This window comes from Drosophila albomicans, chromosome X (genome assembly GCF_009650485.2).
Source record: "Drosophila albomicans strain 15112-1751.03 chromosome X, ASM965048v2, whole genome shotgun sequence".
Classification (NCBI taxonomy): Eukaryota; Metazoa; Arthropoda; class Insecta; order Diptera; family Drosophilidae; genus Drosophila; species Drosophila albomicans.
This window is the reverse complement of record NC_047627.2, coordinates 21,809,585-21,827,970: the sequence shown is the minus strand read 5'-3', so window position 1 is coordinate 21,827,970 and position 18,386 is coordinate 21,809,585. Positions and strand designations below refer to the sequence as shown.

At 34.6% G+C, this 18,386-nt stretch overlaps 2 protein-coding genes across 7 annotated transcripts in view; both read right to left on the bottom strand.

Annotated features, from left to right (window-relative positions):
- LOC117573400 (cAMP-specific 3',5'-cyclic phosphodiesterase) overlaps positions 1–2,230 on the bottom strand; it is a 249,471-nt gene extending 247,241 nt beyond the window's left edge. Inside the window, exon 1 of the mRNA XM_052003465.1 lies at positions 2,150–2,230. Within this exon, the coding sequence (XP_051859425.1) occupies positions 2,150–2,182 (33 nt within the window). The 5' untranslated portion in view covers positions 2,183–2,230. The remainder of the gene's footprint in view (positions 1–2,149) is intronic.
- LOC117573517 (mannosyl-oligosaccharide alpha-1,2-mannosidase IA) overlaps positions 1,248–18,386 on the bottom strand; it is a 66,298-nt gene continuing 49,159 nt past the window's right edge. For 5 of the 6 annotated variants that reach the window (XM_052003491.1, XM_052003493.1, XM_052003496.1 and 2 more), the window contains 5 exons: positions 5,242–5,854; positions 3,821–4,045; positions 2,708–2,846; positions 2,388–2,649; positions 1,248–2,318 (listed from right to left, as the gene is read on the bottom strand). In XM_052003491.1, coding sequence (XP_051859451.1) covers positions 2,172–2,318; positions 2,388–2,649; positions 2,708–2,846; positions 3,821–4,045; positions 5,242–5,854 — 1,386 coding nt within the window. In that variant the 3' untranslated portion in view covers positions 1,248–2,171. Of the gene's footprint in view, positions 2,319–2,387; positions 2,650–2,707; positions 2,847–3,820; positions 4,046–5,241; positions 5,855–16,835; positions 17,514–18,386 lie in introns of all 6 variants that reach the window. The other variant, XM_034256763.2, reaches the window with a different exon arrangement.

Sequence of the window (18,386 nt, the reverse complement as noted above, 5' to 3'; positions counted from 1 at the left end):
ACTATTGTTTCTGCATCCTTACATCAATATCTATCGATTGACAAAAGGACATCGAAATCGTCCTTAAAATGGCGAAGTTACAGTGAACATTTTGAATTAAGGACAATTTTTACGTGCTCCCCCCTTGGAAAATTTTAAAAATTTTTTCGAACATTTTTTTTGTTGAATTTTAAAAATCCTTGAATGCAAATCGATAGTGCTGCCATCTGCCAACACAAAAATGCATGTCCTTTTGAAATCCTTTCAGATCCTGCCCAGTTATAGCTATAGTCACGATAAATATTTATATTGGCGCATCCTCAAAGTATGCAACAAAATTTTTTTTTGCTTCACAGCAAATTTGAAATTTTTTTTGGTTTTTGTTATCGCTCGGTTTTCGGTTATTCTGAACAGTTATTTTGTTTTCACGCATTTACATTTTTATTAGACTTGTAATTATACAATATTTATTTTCACTTTTACATTTACTTCGTTATAACAAAAAAAAAAAAAAACATAATTTTAATGATAAAACTATTTATTTGTTATAGCTTAGAAAATTATTTTTTATTTCCTTTGTTTTTTGTTTTGTCATATTTATTATTTTGTGTAATATTTTATTTTATATATTTACGTAATATTTACTACGTATATTATGCTAAAATGACTTCTCACAGCACAAGAGCTCATACAAAGTGCAGGAGATGTTACAAAAAATTGATAATATTTTTATTTATATATTTGTTTTAAATAATTGTCATTACTTCTGATGTGCTTCCTTGCTGTTGCTGCTGCTGTTCTATTTATGTATTATTTGAGATTTAATTTAATGTTATTAATATTAATATCATTATCATGAATATATATATTTTTATATATATATTAGGCTTAGGATTATTACAAAAAAAAAAAACAACACACACACATTTCAAATGTTACAAATGAAATTATTTCGCTCGCTTTAGCATTTGTTGTATAATTGTATAAATATTTTGTTTTAACGAATTGCCTACGATATTGTTTTCCATTTTATAATTATAATATTTATATATTAATATATATTTAAGATTCGTTTCGCTGATGTAAAGTAATATGCGTTACATTTCATTAAAGTAAGCTAGGTGCTATTATAATATATAATTAGATTACTATATTTCATTTATATATATGTATATTCAAGTATATATAAATATATATACTGTTATAAATAATTATACCACATAAACAATTATAACATGATAATTATTTGATTTGATTTATAAACCTTCTCTCTCTTTCTCTCTCTCTCTCTGACAGATGCCTTCATTTTGCCGCTGGGGGAAATATTTACAAAACAAAGATTTCTCGAAATTTGTCAAACCCAGAGTGCATGTGTATGTGTGTGTGTGACACCGAATGTTGCAAGTTGTTTCCCATATATATATTATTCTCATATCAAAAAAGTTGCTAGTTAATAGATTGGAGTTCTCTCGAGATAAAGATTTGAGATTAGAGAAGAATATTACAAAAAAGTGAGATTGAAATTGTTTGTGAATATTGTGAAAAAGTGAATGAGAAACCGAACTAGAAATAGAAATGGGGAAAATGGAAATAGTTAAATCATTATTCGAACACCTGAGTTTACTTATACAAATTATCTATGCATGTGTATGTGTGTGTGTGTGTGTGGTCTATTACCATATTAATTGCTGCTTCTGCATTTCAAAATTGTCAAATGCCAAAATTGTCAAAGTATCTATAAAATGTAACCCAAAACGAAGAGTTTCTTTTGGGATTCAACTTGTGCCTAGATAACATACCAACTACTTTATGTGTACCATAATAGCTAGGGGCCAGGGGCTAGGAGCAGGTTGTGTTCTTGCGTTAAGTAAGTAAAAATGTTTCGACTACTTAAAGGGAAGAGAGTGCTAACGTTAATTAAGTTTCGCATTTTTAAATATGTTACACAGAAAGTTGTTTTCGTCGTCGTCGCTCGCGAACTTTTAAGATCAAGATTACATACTTATTGCCTTATTGCAAAATTATCGTCCATAATTAATTACAAAATATATATATATACCGTATTTAAAAAGAAGCACTAACTAAAAAAAAACACTAAAATACATACAAAAAGAAAAAAAAAACGGAAAATTAAATATTAAAATGACATTCTTGATGTTTGCTGCTGCTGCTGTTGTTGTTGCTGATGTTGCTTATGAAGCATTCGATGCAGGCAGCGGAACTGGCGCCTGTCTATAGTAAATGTTGGCACCCTTGATGGGCAGCGGATGAGCCTCAGTGTTGAACACCCATTCGTCCAGCGGCAGTACGGAATCGTCCGAGAACAGCAAGTAAAGATACTGCAAAAGTTGTAAACGTTGCCACGTTAAGATTCAATTCAAGTATTACAAACAAAACTCAAAACTCACCTTGAGTGTCTCGGCCAGGAAGAAACTCTGCTGAACATCATCCTTTTGCGGCTCCTGCTGATACACATTGCGCAGCCCGCAATAACCATGCGCTGTGCGGCAATGCTTCTCCAGAGCCTGAACCGCCTCCCAGCCCCAATCGCGATACTTTTGATCGTGCGTCAGACGCCACAGCACAAAGTAGCTCTCGAATGTCTCTGGCCGCAGTATGTAATACTTCTCCTGGGAGCGCAGAGCACGCGCCTCCGCCGCATCACTGAAACTGCAAAGGAAAAGAGTTAAATGAAATGATCAACGAGATCGAAAAGAGAGCAACGAACCGGAATGCTTCGGGTCCCAGTTGAGTCGGTGTGCGCACATAGCTCTCATGGCAGGTGTTCGTAATGCCTTTGCCCACCTCCATGTACTTATCCGTGTGCTCGTTCTGACGCGTTGCGGCGCCCAGTGCAAAAAGTCCGCCTGTCAACAAATTGAAAAGTGTTTTAAAGCATTTCATGAAATCAAATTCATAGATAACGACTTCAAGCATTGATCCACAAAGTTATAGAAGACAGTTTCTTATGGAGCTTTAACTTCAAACAACTTTTTTATACAGTGCGAATAAAGTACTATTGTCAATAATTCATTATAAATAAAAGCAGTTTTGCTTTATACCGAAAAATACTGAAATATACCTCAAGCTATACTTCGTATATCGTATATATTAAAGCCTTTTAAAGTATTTTATGTAATGAGCGGGTAAAATAAACTTGTTTTGTTGTATGTTCTAGAAACCAATTCATCTTATTTTGGATGATATAGAGCAGTAACTTCAAACAGCTTTTTCATTCCGAATTCCAAAAAAAATACTGAAATATACCTCAAGCTATATTTCGTATATCGAATATATTAAAGTCTTTTAAAGTATTTTATGCAATGATGAGGAAAAAAATGAGCGTTTTTTTCGTATGAAATTTATAGATAATGACTTGAAGCATAGTTCCATACAAGTTATTGAGACCAATTCAACTTATTTTGGAAGATAAAGAGCTGTAACTTTAAACAGCTCTTTCTTTACGATCTCAATATTATCTCAATAATTCAATCGGAATTGTATTATATCGTAAGTTTCATTTCGTATAACGATTCAATAATTCATTCGAAATTACAATTTGACAGTTGAAAATCTAAAAAAATACTGAAAACTGTATGCCGTTTAACGATTCAATAACATAATTCATTCAGAATTACAATTTGGCATTCTAATATAGCAAAAAATACTGAAATATACCGTAAACTATATTTTGATTAACGATTCAACTATACATTCGCGGAATTACAACTTTTAAAATAATCACACCCAAATATACTAAAATACGGTAAGCTATATTCCATATATCGATATACTAACACATTCAAAATATACCAAAACTTTACTCTAGTAAACGCCTTACCTGAAAAGCAGGCCAAATGATCCATTTTGTGTTCCAATCGATCGAATTTTAGATCGGATACATACGTCAGTCCATTGGGACTGGTTCGCACCATGTTGTCCATGATGGCGAGCATTGCCTCGTCGTACATGTCGCGTGCCTCCTCGTCCGTCTGCCCAGATTGCAGCCACGCCTTCAGCAGATACTCGTAGTAGCTGTCGCCTAAAGCGCCCAGCGACATGTGAACTGCATAGCAAGAGAATTGAAATTAATGTTAGTTTGAATATACTATATAGAAATCATCTATAAGTTGTTCTTTGTAGTTCAGTAGTTCAATTTTAGCTGAACGAACAATGCGTTCATACAGTTTATTTCGTTCGTTTGAGTTTCATTCTAGTTCCTTTCGTTCTTTTTCGACTCGTTCGATTTTGATTTAGTGCTGTTCGTTTATAAAATTTAAAGTGATTTTAAAGTATTCATTTTTAAATCTTACTAATTGTTTTTACAAATTGCAATTCATTCAATTTAAATTGATTTTAAAGTATTCGATTTTAAATCTTACAATTGTTTTACAAATTTCATTTAAATTGATGATGAAATTAAAGAATGTTACTCAAAAGAACTAAATAAACGAGTGAGTGAACTAGAAGAATGAAAGTTTAGATTATCAGCAAACAAGAACAAAACTCAAATGAGCTAGTTCATTCGTTAAGCTGACTGAATTGTTTCAATAAACTCGCTCATTCGTTTAGTTGACTGAATTGTTTAACTATGAACTAGTTCATTCTTTTTGTTGACTGAATTGTTTGAATAACGTAATTCATACGTTCAGTTGACTGAATTGTTTAAATAAAATAGTTCATTCTTTTAGTTTTCTGAATGAAATGAATAAGTTCATTCTTTCAGTTGACGGAATTTTTTGAATAAAGTAGTTCATTCTATTAGTTGACTGAATTGTTTGAATAAACTAGTTCCTTCCTTCAGTTGCCTGACTTATTTAAATGAAATAGTTCATTCTTTTAGTTTACTGAATTGTTTAAATGAATAAATTCATTTGTTAAGCTGACTGATTTGTTTGAATGAACTAGATCATTCTATCAATTGACTGAATTGTTTAACTATGAACTAGATCCTTCTTTCAGTTGACTGAATTGTTTGATAAACTAGGTCAGTTGACTAAATTGTTTGAATAAAATAGTTCACTCTTTTAGTTTACTGAATTGTTTAAATGAACTAGTTCATTCTATCAATTGACTGACTTATTTAAATGAAAAAGTTCATTTTTTTAGTTTATTGAATTGTTTAAATGAAGAAGTTGACTCGTTCAGTTCACTAAATTGTTTAAATGAATTAGTTCATTCTTTTAGTTTACTGAATTCGAATAAACTAGTTCCGAAAAATATGATAGTACATAATTGATCTTCTTCTCGCCCCGCACTTACGTTGACCCCATTTGCCCGTCTTGGGATTGAGGAAATTGGGATAGAGTCCCTTGGGCTTCTCAATCTCTTTGAGCACCTGACGTATGGTCTGCACACGCTCGCGATACAATGGATTGCCGGTGATGTCGCTCAAGTAGGCAAACTCCAGATGGAGTGTGCCAAACTCGGAGAGAATCGAACTGCCGCCAGAGGCCCAGCCATAGTTTTTGGCCATGCCCGTCTTGGTGTTGACCAACGCATATGGAATGCCAGTGGGCGTCTGGAAGGCGGGCAACAATTTGTCCGCAATATGCTGAGCCTTCTCCTTGTAGAGCGGATCACCGGTGAAGGCGTAGAGCGTTAGCATGCCGCCCACAAAGCGAATGTTTGTCTCGAACACGGACAACTCGGCGCTGATGTTGTCCAGCGAGAACTTCCGCTCGATCCAATCGCGTCCCTCCTTGTACTCCTTCTCCAGGCCCATTATGTACAGCGTATCGAGGCCATCCACAATAGTGGCGCCCAGATCGTACGATCCAAAGATGCTGCCCGAGTGCGGACGCTGCGACAGAGGACGCAGTTCGTTTTTGCCCCACGCATACAGTTTGTAATTGTGCCAGGCGTGCTCCATCATCTGTAACAAAGAGAAGACCAAATGATATAGAATTGATATTTGCTCCTTTATAAGTAGTGCAAAAATATTCCTATCACGAGATGGCATTCCAAGCTAAATTCAATTTCATTGACTAACAATATAGAAAGCTAAAGTCGACGAGGAAACTTTATAGAGAAAACATCATTGCTATAAGAAAACTGCTGAAGAGAAAACCTCAAATGAATACTGCAACTTTCCTTTAAAAATAAAGTTTATATATTGCAAATATTCTTCCTAAAAATACGAATTTATAACAAACATCAATGGAAATGCAACTCGTCAAATGAAGAATGTTTTGGTTCAGTAAAATTCAACATAAACTTTATTCTTAATACATATAATTTGTAATAACAAGAAAGAAAGATACATTCAAGTGTGCTCAACTGTGTGATACCCTCTACCTTCTTTTTAATAAAAAATCATAGTAAAAGTAAGATATACAGAAGAGAACACAATATACGTAATTATATTTGGTATATCAATACACCACTGCAGTAGAAATATACTACAGAGTACAAAATATACCAAAGGCTATATACTTAATGTTATATTTGGTATATCGATATACAAATACAGTAGAAATATACTACAGAGTACAAAATATACCAAAGGCTATAGTTGATATATTGATATACTCATAAGTTCATAATATACCAAAGTATACATTTGGTATATCGATATACTGCTATCTTTAAAATATATATATCAGAGAGTATCAGAATGTAAACAAACTTAAATGATTTCTCCCTTCATTGTTTAAACACAACTGTTTAAATGCAACTCGGTTCATTCGAAGATTTTTATATTGCATAAAATGAAAAGTTAGTTAATAGCTCAATTGCGATTATTGTTGAACAAATTGAAGCGCTGCTCTCGATGTGCAATGAGTCGCATCTGATTGAAGTCTTAGAAGGTAACATTTTGGCTTTATTTATCTACATAATTTGTTAGATTTACGACAATTCACATTTCAAAGGTTGCACACAAAAAAAAGGATGTTGAAAGAAAGTACTAAAGGTGAATTTTGGGATGACCTCAGTATGACCTGAGGGAGGAGACAGTAGGAGGGAAGGTGGTAAAAGAAGTAAGTAAATCATCAGCTTGACTAATTTTACGGAAATTACTTGATGACTGGTTTGACTGATTGATTGAGCATCCTTTTTGCACTGTGGCTGTTGGCTCCAAATGGGATAAGTATGCTATACAAATAATACACGCCACATCAACACAGCACATTTACACCCACGCACACACACACACACCCGCACACACACATGCATGAACAGTTACAGCTGTAGTTGCTGTTTGCACGTCTTCATTAAATTAAGTTACACATCCTTGAAATGCGCAAACGTCGCTTGAATCGTGCCCACTAAATGTGCGAGTTGTAGATTTCTATATAGAACTGAGCAGCAACAGTGCTGCCAACTCGCCAGAAAATAGCAACAGATCTGCACACACAAAAAAAAGGCTAGAAAAGATCCTCATCAGATTAAGCTTTTTTTTTATTAAAATTACGAAGTAAAGCTAAACTTTTTGATTTGGTCAAAAGATTCGCAATTCCATCAAATCTTCCTATTGCTGATAGGTAAATTTGAAATATTATTCAAGCACATTTTCAAAATTTCCACTCGGAATATATCTCGTATAAAACCAATTTGATTTTGACACATTTTATTTATTCGTTTCTTTTAAGCGTATTATATTTCGTAAGTAAAAAAAATGTCACTCTTTTTTAATCTTTACAGATTGTTTTTAAACGAATTTCAAGTTTATTCCAAATGTTAATTGCATTAAAATTAAAAAATAAATATGGAAATTTTAGCAAGAAGTCTGAATGGCAGCATAGCAAAGAAGTTCGCCTAAGAAAGTATAAATATTAACATAATTTTAAAGGTTGGTTTTGGTTACAAATAAAAGTAAGTTACAGCATGATTTATTGGTATATTTATAGTAATTCTTAAAAGTTGCTAGCCTAAAAGAAAGCTTAGCTTTTTTTTGTCGGAGGAATTATAAAAATAAAAAGAAAACGAATTCGCTTAATAAAGTTTTTCTGTAAGCACAGGAACAGCACAGGAACATCTACTAAAGGCTTGTTTTATAAATGAATTTACTGTATTTCTCAAATGTTGCTAGCATAAAAGTTATTTTCACAATTTAAGCACTGAAATGAAAGTCAAGTTGGCAGCATAGAAAAAGGTTTTACCTAAGTTTTTTATATGATCAGGAACTTTCCCTTAAAGGTTGACCAATAAAAATAATAGTTATTTTTACAATTTGTCCTCTGAAAAGAAAGCCAAGTTGGCAGCACCGTCCTATGTATGAATGTGTGTGTGTGTGTGTGAATGTGCGACCGTGGGAACGTGCTGAGCGTCAAGCGTCGAGACGCGTCTCTCTCTCGTGTGTGTGTGTCACACACACTCATACACACACACACCCAAACACATGCCTGGAATGCCACACATAGCAATTGCATTGCATTTCCCATTCTGCCCCGTCCCACCCCGTGCCCCGTGTCCCATGTCCCATGTCCCTTAACCGTAACCGTGTCCTGCATATTCATTCGTTGTTCGTTGCTAGCCAGCCTACTTAGCGGCCAACTGCCAACTGTGTCCATTGAGGGAATTGCTACTGTTTCTCTTTCTCTTTCAGTTTACCTTTTTCGTTTTTATACCCGCTACCCATAGGGTAGAAGGGTATTATAACTTTGTGACTTTGTAACAGGTAGAAGGAGGCATCTCCGACCTTATAAAATATATATATTCTTAATCAGCATCAACAGCCGAGACGATCTAGCCATGTCTGTCCGTCTGCCCATATGAACACCTAGATCTCAGAGACTATAAGAGATAGAGCTATAATTTTTTTTCGACAGCATTTGTTATGTTTGCATGCAGATCAAGTTTGCTTCAAATTTTTGTCACGCCCACTTCCGCCCCCGCAAATCGACAAAAATCGTATAACAAGCGTCGAATTGTGGTTTCTACAATAATAACTATAATCTTTGTGATCCCTTAGGTTTGCGATCAGATAAAAATGGTCGAAGTTATTGAAAAATACTTTTGTACGCCTGCTTTCTAGGGGTCTTTGCTGACAATCTGGTATATTTTGCACCCTATAGTATATTTCGAATGTAGTACCATATCGATATACCAAATATACCATTTGGCATATTATTTTGGAATATTCTGAGTATAATACCGCAATATTTTGCTTTTATTCAAAGTGGGTAGCGAGTATCTCACAGTCGAGCATAGTCGACTGTAGCTTTCACACTTGTTTTTTTTTTTGCTAGGTGGCTTTTCGACGGATTTTGCACTTGACCTGTCGGTTGGAGGTATCCATTGAAGTTTACGCGAATGTGGCATGTGTGGCAGTGTCATTCATATAGTAAGCATTTTATTGCCACTTTCAAGTGTTTCGTAAAGCGAAGCCAGCGAGCAATTTAAGCCAACTGTCTCTATGCAGGTGTACGAGTATAACTGTAAGTGTGTGTGTGTGTGTGTGTGTGTGTGTGGTTTAATTTAATGCAAATTCAAAATGCAACTTTTGGGAGAAGCAAAGGCAAGTTTTTAAGTTGCAAACTTCGCCACTTAATGCCGACGGGGCTGCTGGCTGCAAAACAATGCAAATGACAGCAAAGGAAATAAAGGGAATAGTTTAAAACGGAAATGGATAAGGGGAACCGGAAGTGCAAGTGCCACTGCCAATGCCAAATGGTTAAAGCCAGTAAGAAAATGCTTCGCGCACAGCAATGGAGCAACTTTCAAATTTGTGCACAAAATATGCATGCCCCCAAAAGCAACACACACACACACATATTTTATATGCCCCAGAGTTTGGCAAATTCTTTCGAAGCCGAGTGAAAATAATTTGCTTAAGGCCACAAAAAAAAAACAGAAAGAAAAATAATGCAAAAGTCGACGTCGTCTCTCTCTCCCTTTATCTTGCAATAAAAACCAAGAAAAACTATTTTTGGCACACAGCAATTTGAATGCCCTTTCAAAAAACAAAAAACAATGGCTTAAATTTAAATGAATTAAAGTTGAAACAAAGCAAAGCTCAATATTGTTGTGTATTAAAGGCACACTGCATTGATATATTGTTACAACTTTCGCATACTTTCGTCTCAAAGAATTTATATTAACTGTAAACCCAACTGCCAAATACCTTGATTCGAAACAAAAAACACAGAAGGAAGGTCGGAGATATTTTCTTACTGCACAAAGACCAATTTAAATTTGGGTTCTTTTTTTTTCTTTCTACATATTTGCAAAGAGTACACCAAAAAATAAGAAAAGGAAACCAACTATTTGTGTGGCTTTATGCATGGTATCTCTCTCTCTCTCTTTCGCTCACTCTCTGTCTCTGTCTCCAGCAACACCAAGAAATTAACTTACAAAAGAACAACAAGTGTGCGTGTGCTTGAGTGTGTGTTTGGTGGCTGTGTAGCAAAATGAAACTAACTATTAAGGAAAATCAGGGAATAAATGGAGACAAAGTTTTCCTAATGGAAACGGGGGAAACAAGCGCAAAAAGACAAACGCATAAGTCTGTAATTCTTGTTTGAAAACTTGTGCAATTTCTAAAAATAGTAAACCAGCTAGCTGACACAATATTTAAGATTCTCAAATGAACTTTCACTTCAAACGCAACATTTATATTACAGCAAACGAAATGTTCTATCAGAAACTAAAAATCAAATAAATAATGCATTCTAAAGGAAGGATTTTTTTTTTTAGGAATTTTTTATTATAATCTATTTAGTTCTTTCAGAAAGAAATGTGATTTGGCAGTTCTAGTGATATGTTAACGCATCAAGATCTCGCTTAACAGCCACTTTGCTTTTCATTAGTTGCACTTAACATTAATTTAGCAGTGAGACTCAATTGACAGCATTTTTAAACAGACAACAAACATAAAATAAAGTTGAAACTTGAAGAGAAAACAATGCAACTAAAAGAGATGTTGATGAAATATAGTTTGGAAATCAATCAAATTAATGCCAATTTAATTTAAATTTCATTGAACTTAACAAAAGAAATGTAATGAAACCTTTTGAATTTAGCAATATAAATGTAATTAAATTACATTGTTGTTTCTATAGTTTAATAATTTATAATTTTATAGTTAGCCTAACTAACTCCTTACTTAATTCACAACTTTAAAGGGAAATATGTAAAATTCCATATCCTTATTGCTTATGCTATTCTAAAAATCCTAGTGTTAGAAATTCTATACAATTGGATGGTAAAGAAAGAAAATTTAAATTGACAGACATAAAAATAATCATAAAATTGAACAAAACTATATTGCATTCCCAAAGTTTACTAACGATAGACATACCGAATTGCTGAAGAGGAACTGAAATGCCAAAGGACTTCAGTTGAAAGCCTGAATTAAGCGACAAACTAACTATAGTACTTATCATTGGAAGTTTGCCTGCAAAAATGGCAAAATGTTTATCTAATCTATTAGTGATGATATCAAAAGCCATTTCTTCGGTCACTTTTCGATGGGGGTGGAGAAATGTGTGCTTAAAACTATTTCAAATTTTCTATTACTTTTGCACACACACAAGCTTAAAGGGCCAGCTAAAAGTTGAGTAGTGTTGAAGGGAAGAATAAATGAAAGAGAAAACGAGAGAGAGAAAGAGAGAGAAGAGGATATTGTATGAGTATTATGAGTGTAAATAGACTAATGCGGTCAAAGTAGTAGCTTGTTTTCATTGTTGTTCTTGTTGTTGTTGTTGTGTGTGGGTGCTACGCAATATTTAATGTCAAGTTGTCGTCTAGCATTGACGCTTTTTCAATCCTGCAGCAATGCCATCAAGCCATCAATAGCCATATCGATGGTCATTTCCATTTCCATTCCCAATGCGAACTCTGGCTTCTTCTTCTTCTTCTACTACTACTACTACTACTTGCACATTGACAATGAAACAACGGGCAGTCGGCCAAACGGTCAACTTGGCTGGCCAAAAGCATAACAATAACAAAAACAGAAACAAAAACACCAACAGCTGAAGCAACACAAACAAAGCAAAAACCAAAACAAAACGCAGCCAGAACCAAAAACATCGACATCGACGTCAACGACGGCGTCGACGTCGACGTCACCGTCATCGCTATTCGAAAATGTTGTTTTCTGTCTTTCTGTCGTTTCATTTCGTTTCGTTTCATTTCGTTTGCTTTGGTATGCTGCTGTTCCATGGGATTCAATTGATGAATGCACTGCTGACTGCACAGTGGAACAACTTCGATGTTCTTTATAAGCTAACTAAGTGAACAATTCTCTCATTACGAATTCCCTAGATGAGTTGTGTTTAATTTGACAAAAATCAATATTACGATTTGTACAATTTGTAGCTAATGCACAAATTTTCGTATCGTAATCATAACTCTTTTTCCCTTAGGCATTCTATTCAATGTGATATCAAAGAAATTTGCCAACAGTGTTTTGAAAATAAGGAAACTATGTGGAACAACAAAAATTTATGATTTCTATTTCTATTGTAGAATGGCAATAGTAAGCTTTTATAATAATATATGTATATAATATGCATACAATTATTATCAAAGCAATTTCTACAATCTATAAATAAAAAAAATTCTTTATGAGGCAACAAAATCTGTATAAATTTTTCTCTTCGGGAATTTAAATTTGAATAAAATTATTCACTATTGAAATTGATGGACAACAATAAATGTTAAATCCAGTTCTAATGCAGTATTAGAATATTAATTATATTGTATTTTAATGCACACTTAACATCAAGTATCAATTTATAATAGAAGTATTAAAATAGCAAATTCAAATTTAAAACAAACTTAACATTAACTATTACGTTATCAACCTAATTTGCGTAATTTATAATATTCTGAACTTCTTTGATCTTTTTTCCTAATGTATTCTATTACCGTATAAAGTCAGCTATTTAATAAGATATAGGATCTGCAACTTCATTTTTTATTTAAAGTTTAATATATTATGACCGTCATTATAAACTCTAAAAAAAAATAAAAATTATATTAAATTGTTTGAAAGATTTTTTTAGAGTATTTAACTAGATTTTTAGTTTCATAAATCGAAGGATATATTACATATACTATAACAATTATATTTCTTACTCAATTTATTGACAAGCATTTCCTAAATTTTGTCAAATTTTCCATGGTTTTTTTTTTTTACAAAAATATTTGAATTTAATTAGATTCATTTTATAAAACTCTGTTAGCTACGTGCCTAAATATAAAGTGAACATTGTTTATAACGACTATGAGAAAATTATATTATGTATTTTGCACTTTTGCTCCACTGTGCCAGTTGTGTATTGCACTGCGTTGTAGTTTTTGGCGGTCAGTTGAAGTGGTTCACCTTGGATTGCCCCTTTTTCTTTTTTTGGGTGGGGTGGTGGCAAAGTTGACATGAGATGCCATTGCCTCACTCTGGCTGTTGTCAAATGTAAATGCGATTGCCTCAAGGGTGCAAAAAAAAGAATGCGAGAGGAATGGGGAAGCGAAGAGCGGAGGATTGAATAAATGAAATTCGATTATTAGCCTGGCAAAACGCGTGCAACGCACCTCAACTCAACTGAACTTCAATTGAAATCCATTATCAAGTGACCCCCATCTATGACTAAGGGCAACTTATCTTATCCCCTGTAAATATATAAATGTTCAAGCATTTCGATAGCCGAGTTTCGCAATTTATTGAGCTGAGCCGCCTGCAGTTGCTCATCATCATCATCATCAGGTGGGAATACCCGAATATCAACTCGATAGAATACCCAAAACCCAAAAACACATTCCATGGTGCAATTGAGTGAACAAATAAATGTTTTCAATTGCTAAACTTCCTGCGTGCGTGTGTATGCAAAATATTTATTACAACAGTCAACAAAATGGAATTCCATTTACAATGACAGCGTTCTGTGTGTGTGTTTGTTTTGTCTTGTCGAAAATTGAATTTGATTTATGCATTTTCGTTGAACTTCACCTGAGGGCAAACCCATCCATCTATCAACTGAAGCAACAGCAATTTCATTTTGTACTTTAAATGAAATTAATTACTTTTATTTCGAAATCCATCTTAGGTATTTATTGAGCAATACTTTGACACAAGCAAATTGCAATTTGATTTGATAGTAATTCGGAGCAGAGAAACAAAAATAAATCTAGTATATATAGATATCCTCACATATTTCGAGTGTTGGCAATGCATAAATAATAAAATATGTCGAAAATTGAAATTTAAAATTTTTGCCATTGTTGTTGTTGAGGTCATAAAAGGCGAAATTGTTGCAAGAATACACACAAATTAATCGTATCGTGTATCCTGGGCATGTGGTTATTTATTGTTGTTGCCGTTGCAAGTGTGTGTGGCAAGTGGCAACAGTGGCAGCGACAGTTATAGTTGCTGCAGCTCGAGGTAAGAATTTGTTTAGCGCCTCGTTTGCGCCAACCAGCCAGCCAGCAAGCCAGCCAGAGCCAAGGCCTCGACACGACACTCGAGCACCGCAAAAGCGTAAAGCAATTGACGGCCTTGCGCATTCCCAGCGAGTGCGCAAATGATGGCGACCGAAAGAGAAAGCGACAGCGGCAGAGAGAGAGAGAGAGAGAGAATGAGAGCGAGTCCTGGCCTGGGCCAAACCTTTTGCCCGTGTTTACCGGCTACCAACTGAAAACTGAAAACTGTAAACTGAAAACTGCCAACTACCGGCGCCAAGTGAGCGTAATAAACGTCAAGATTTCGAGACCACAACAGAGCGAAGAACAACGCATGATGAACGCAGTTAGCTGAGTGTTTAAGGTGTTGATTGTAGGCGTAACAGGAATTCTGCCTCCTTCTCTGAGAAACATGAAACCCCAACAACAACAACAGTTTGTTTGCAATTCCTCTTTAAAGAGACTACATCGAAATATTGTCAACATTCCCGCTAAAGTTGGGCAATCGATGCCACACACACACAAACACACACTCACACTTTATGAGTAGATTGATTGATCAAAATTCGAAGGGCAAAATCCGCAGTCTAAGAAATTAATATCTTAACATACAACGAAAACTTTGTTGACAACATAATCCATTATTGCTATTGCTTATTATTATAAATACAATCAGCAATATTATAATGTATAAAGCAGCAAATTCGATAGCTACGAATATTGAGTATAACTTAAGTGCCAGCAGGAAATCAGTGAAAGTTATTCAAAATTCATTACATTTACATGCTATACCTTAATTTAGTATACTTTTGTGGAGAGTATTTCATAGTCAAGTATTAACTACTTTTGTTTAATGCAAATATATAAATGACATTTGCCCTCAAAACAACAAAAGTTCATAATATATATTATTGCAAAAGTAATAAATAATAAAATAAATATGTGCTGTCGGGAAAACAACACAAAAAAAAAAAATAATTGTACAAATAATAATGTATAACAAGTTAAAAAAGTGTATAAAAGCAAATCATTGCGGTAATAATATACCAAATATCCTACAAATATACTAATTTAATATACTAAAAACAATAAATCAATTAAATATACTAAATATATTTAGATATAAGTAATTGAATATACCAAAAATACTAAAAATATACCAAATGATATATTTGGTATTATTCTACAAATGTACTAAATTAATATACTGAAAAATACAGATATATACCGAATGCTATATTTCGTTTTAATATAAAATTATAGCAAATTAATATAAAAATATACCGAATGTTATATTTGATGTTATACTACAAGTATACCAAATCAGTATTCTATACTTCATGCTATATTCGGTATATCGATATACCAAAATGTACCATAGAGTATATACATATACATATATGTACATGGATAGCAGGTATAAAAATCTTCTTTCTCTATTATTTGCAAATTTTTAATTACTTAATGCACTTAACGCATCCACGCTATTTATATATTTATATATAAATCCGCCATTCAATTAGAAGCTTTCTTCTTTGCAGCGATCGCGAAATTCGTTTTCATTGGTGCATCGAAAGCTCACCAACTGATGATCTATACTGATGAGCTTTTTGTTGTTGCTAATAAACAAAGTTTTGTAAACAATAAAAGCTGCTTTAGCAGCTGCAAAGATCAAAGCTTAGCTCATCTCCGTTAGCTCGATGTTTGTGTGTTTATGTATCGCTGACATGACGATTTAATTGCAAGTTGGCGAGTGTTTAATTAGTGCACAACTGTTATCATTTAATTCAGATCAAGATCAATTAGAAGTATTGATAATTCATATGCTTGTTTTTTTTTCTTCTCGACATTTGTCGTTTTTATCTTTCGCAATATTCAATTTTGTGCTTGCTTTACTTTCACTGTTTTGTGTTCATTTTTTCAGCTTATGCCATAAATTTAGCGTGTCATGAGATCAGCTCTATATGCAAATATATATGTTAAAAAGAGCTCTGCTTGAAACTACAGAACATATGCCAAAAACATTTGATATAGATAATTTCAGTGGCTTGAAGATACTTGCTGCTTGCTGCTTATAATGCAAAATGTTCCTTTGGGAATTAGCCATAAAATAGTTGCAGCTAACCTGAATATTATAACAATTTGTTCTGTCGACATTAAGCAGAAACTTTTGACCTTGCCAAGGGATTTCTGCAGAGATTTAATTACTTTTTTTGCATTTGTGTGTGTGTGTGTGTGTGTGTGTGTGTGTGTGTGTGTGGGGGGATTGTCAATAGTCAATTGGGTTCGGGGTTTGACAAAGGTAAGTTGAGGGCGGAGAAGTAAAGTGGAGGAAGGGGGGGGATGCTGTCAGTCTGTGTGGCTGTTGTAAAACAGCTGGCACATTGCCTGGGGTCGTGACAGGCCCCCAAAGGTCAGACATTTGAAATTGATACGCAATTCAGATGGAAACCCAGCAGCAGTCGGCATGCGGCATGTGGCATGCGACACCGCATCGCAGCAGCAGCACTCACCTTGACGATTTGGGCGCGCTTCTCGTAATCAATCAAGTCATTTTTGCCGTTGTCGTCGTTGGACACGTCCAGCGGCAACTGCGTGCTCAGCGTATTGTTGAGTATACGACGTGTTGGCTGCGTCTTTTCACTTGCATCGTTTGGCCCAATCACGGCCAACACTTTGGGCTCCAGCTGCAGCCGCAGCGAGGACATCTCCTTGCGTATTTGTTCCATACTTCGAGCATCGCCAGCTGAATCATCATCATGCGTTTCATTTAACTGTGATTGCTGATGTTGCTGATGTTGTTGCTGTTGTTGTTTAATGTTGATGTGCAAGTTCTTTGGATGATTGTTGACATAGTTGAGCTCCTTGATCTGATTATCATTGGCGCTGACGCTATCGCTGGCCACCTTCTCGTTCAGTCGTATGATGTTCGACAAATTGATGTTATTGATCAGAGTGATGCCAGTGATCGCCACCAGAACGATGACGAACACAATGCCGCCGATCAGCAGCACTGGCGTTGTCTTCGATGTCTTTGGGCACATCTCTCTTCTGTCTCTGTCTCTGTATCTCTCTATTTCTTTCACTCTATTTGCTTTGCTCTTCGTTACAGTTTTACAACAAACAAATGTTCAGAGCTCTTTGCTTAATCGTTTGGCGTTGTTGTTGTTGTGCGGCCATCACATGCTCTTCTATTGATTTATTTTAATGATTCCTTAATTGCTTGCACACACACACAGACACACACACGCACACACACAGCGAGAGTTTGTGCTTCGTTGCGGCAACAACAGTTCAGTTCAGTTCAGTTTAGTTCGATTGCGCATAATTTATTTTTATTTTGGAACCGAGAGGCGACACTCAACGCGTTTCAAATTATGTTTGAAGCTCAGCGAGCACTTGAAATTCCAAAGCGTAAATAAATTTGGAATAAAATCGAAAATGAACATTTTTCCAAATTCCTTAAATTCACTTTTTAATGATTGAATCAATGCTAATGACTGTCAGTTTAAACTGGCTATAGTTTTGTGTATATAATTTGCAACAGCAATTAAAGTGAATTGTTGCCAGCATCTTCTCACAACGCTGTGCGAGGTCAGTTTTGCATATTTGCGATGATCTTTTGCAGATATCTAGAACAGCAAACACACGAAATACAGACAGACAGACAGATGGACAGAGCAAAGACAAAGTATGGCCACAAATGTTTGCGTTTGTTTGTGTTGAAGTTTGTTTTTGTTTGCATTTCACACGACTGCACTTCAAAATCGAATCGAATCGAATCGAATAATCAATAGCTTGTGCGAAGACGCATCGCTTTGTGACTTTGTGTGGGCTGCATTCAATTGGCAAGCTTAATAGACATGCTGTCAAGCATTGCGTATACGCAACGTATGCCTTGCATTGCCTATTTATGGGCGCTAATATTATTATCATTTCAATTCAATAGGAAATAATTGAAAAAAAAACAAAAAAAAAAGAAGATGAAATGTTTAAAATTTTTGTCAGTTTTACGCCAGCATTCAAGTAGATAGATATATAGTGGATATATATATGAAATGTGC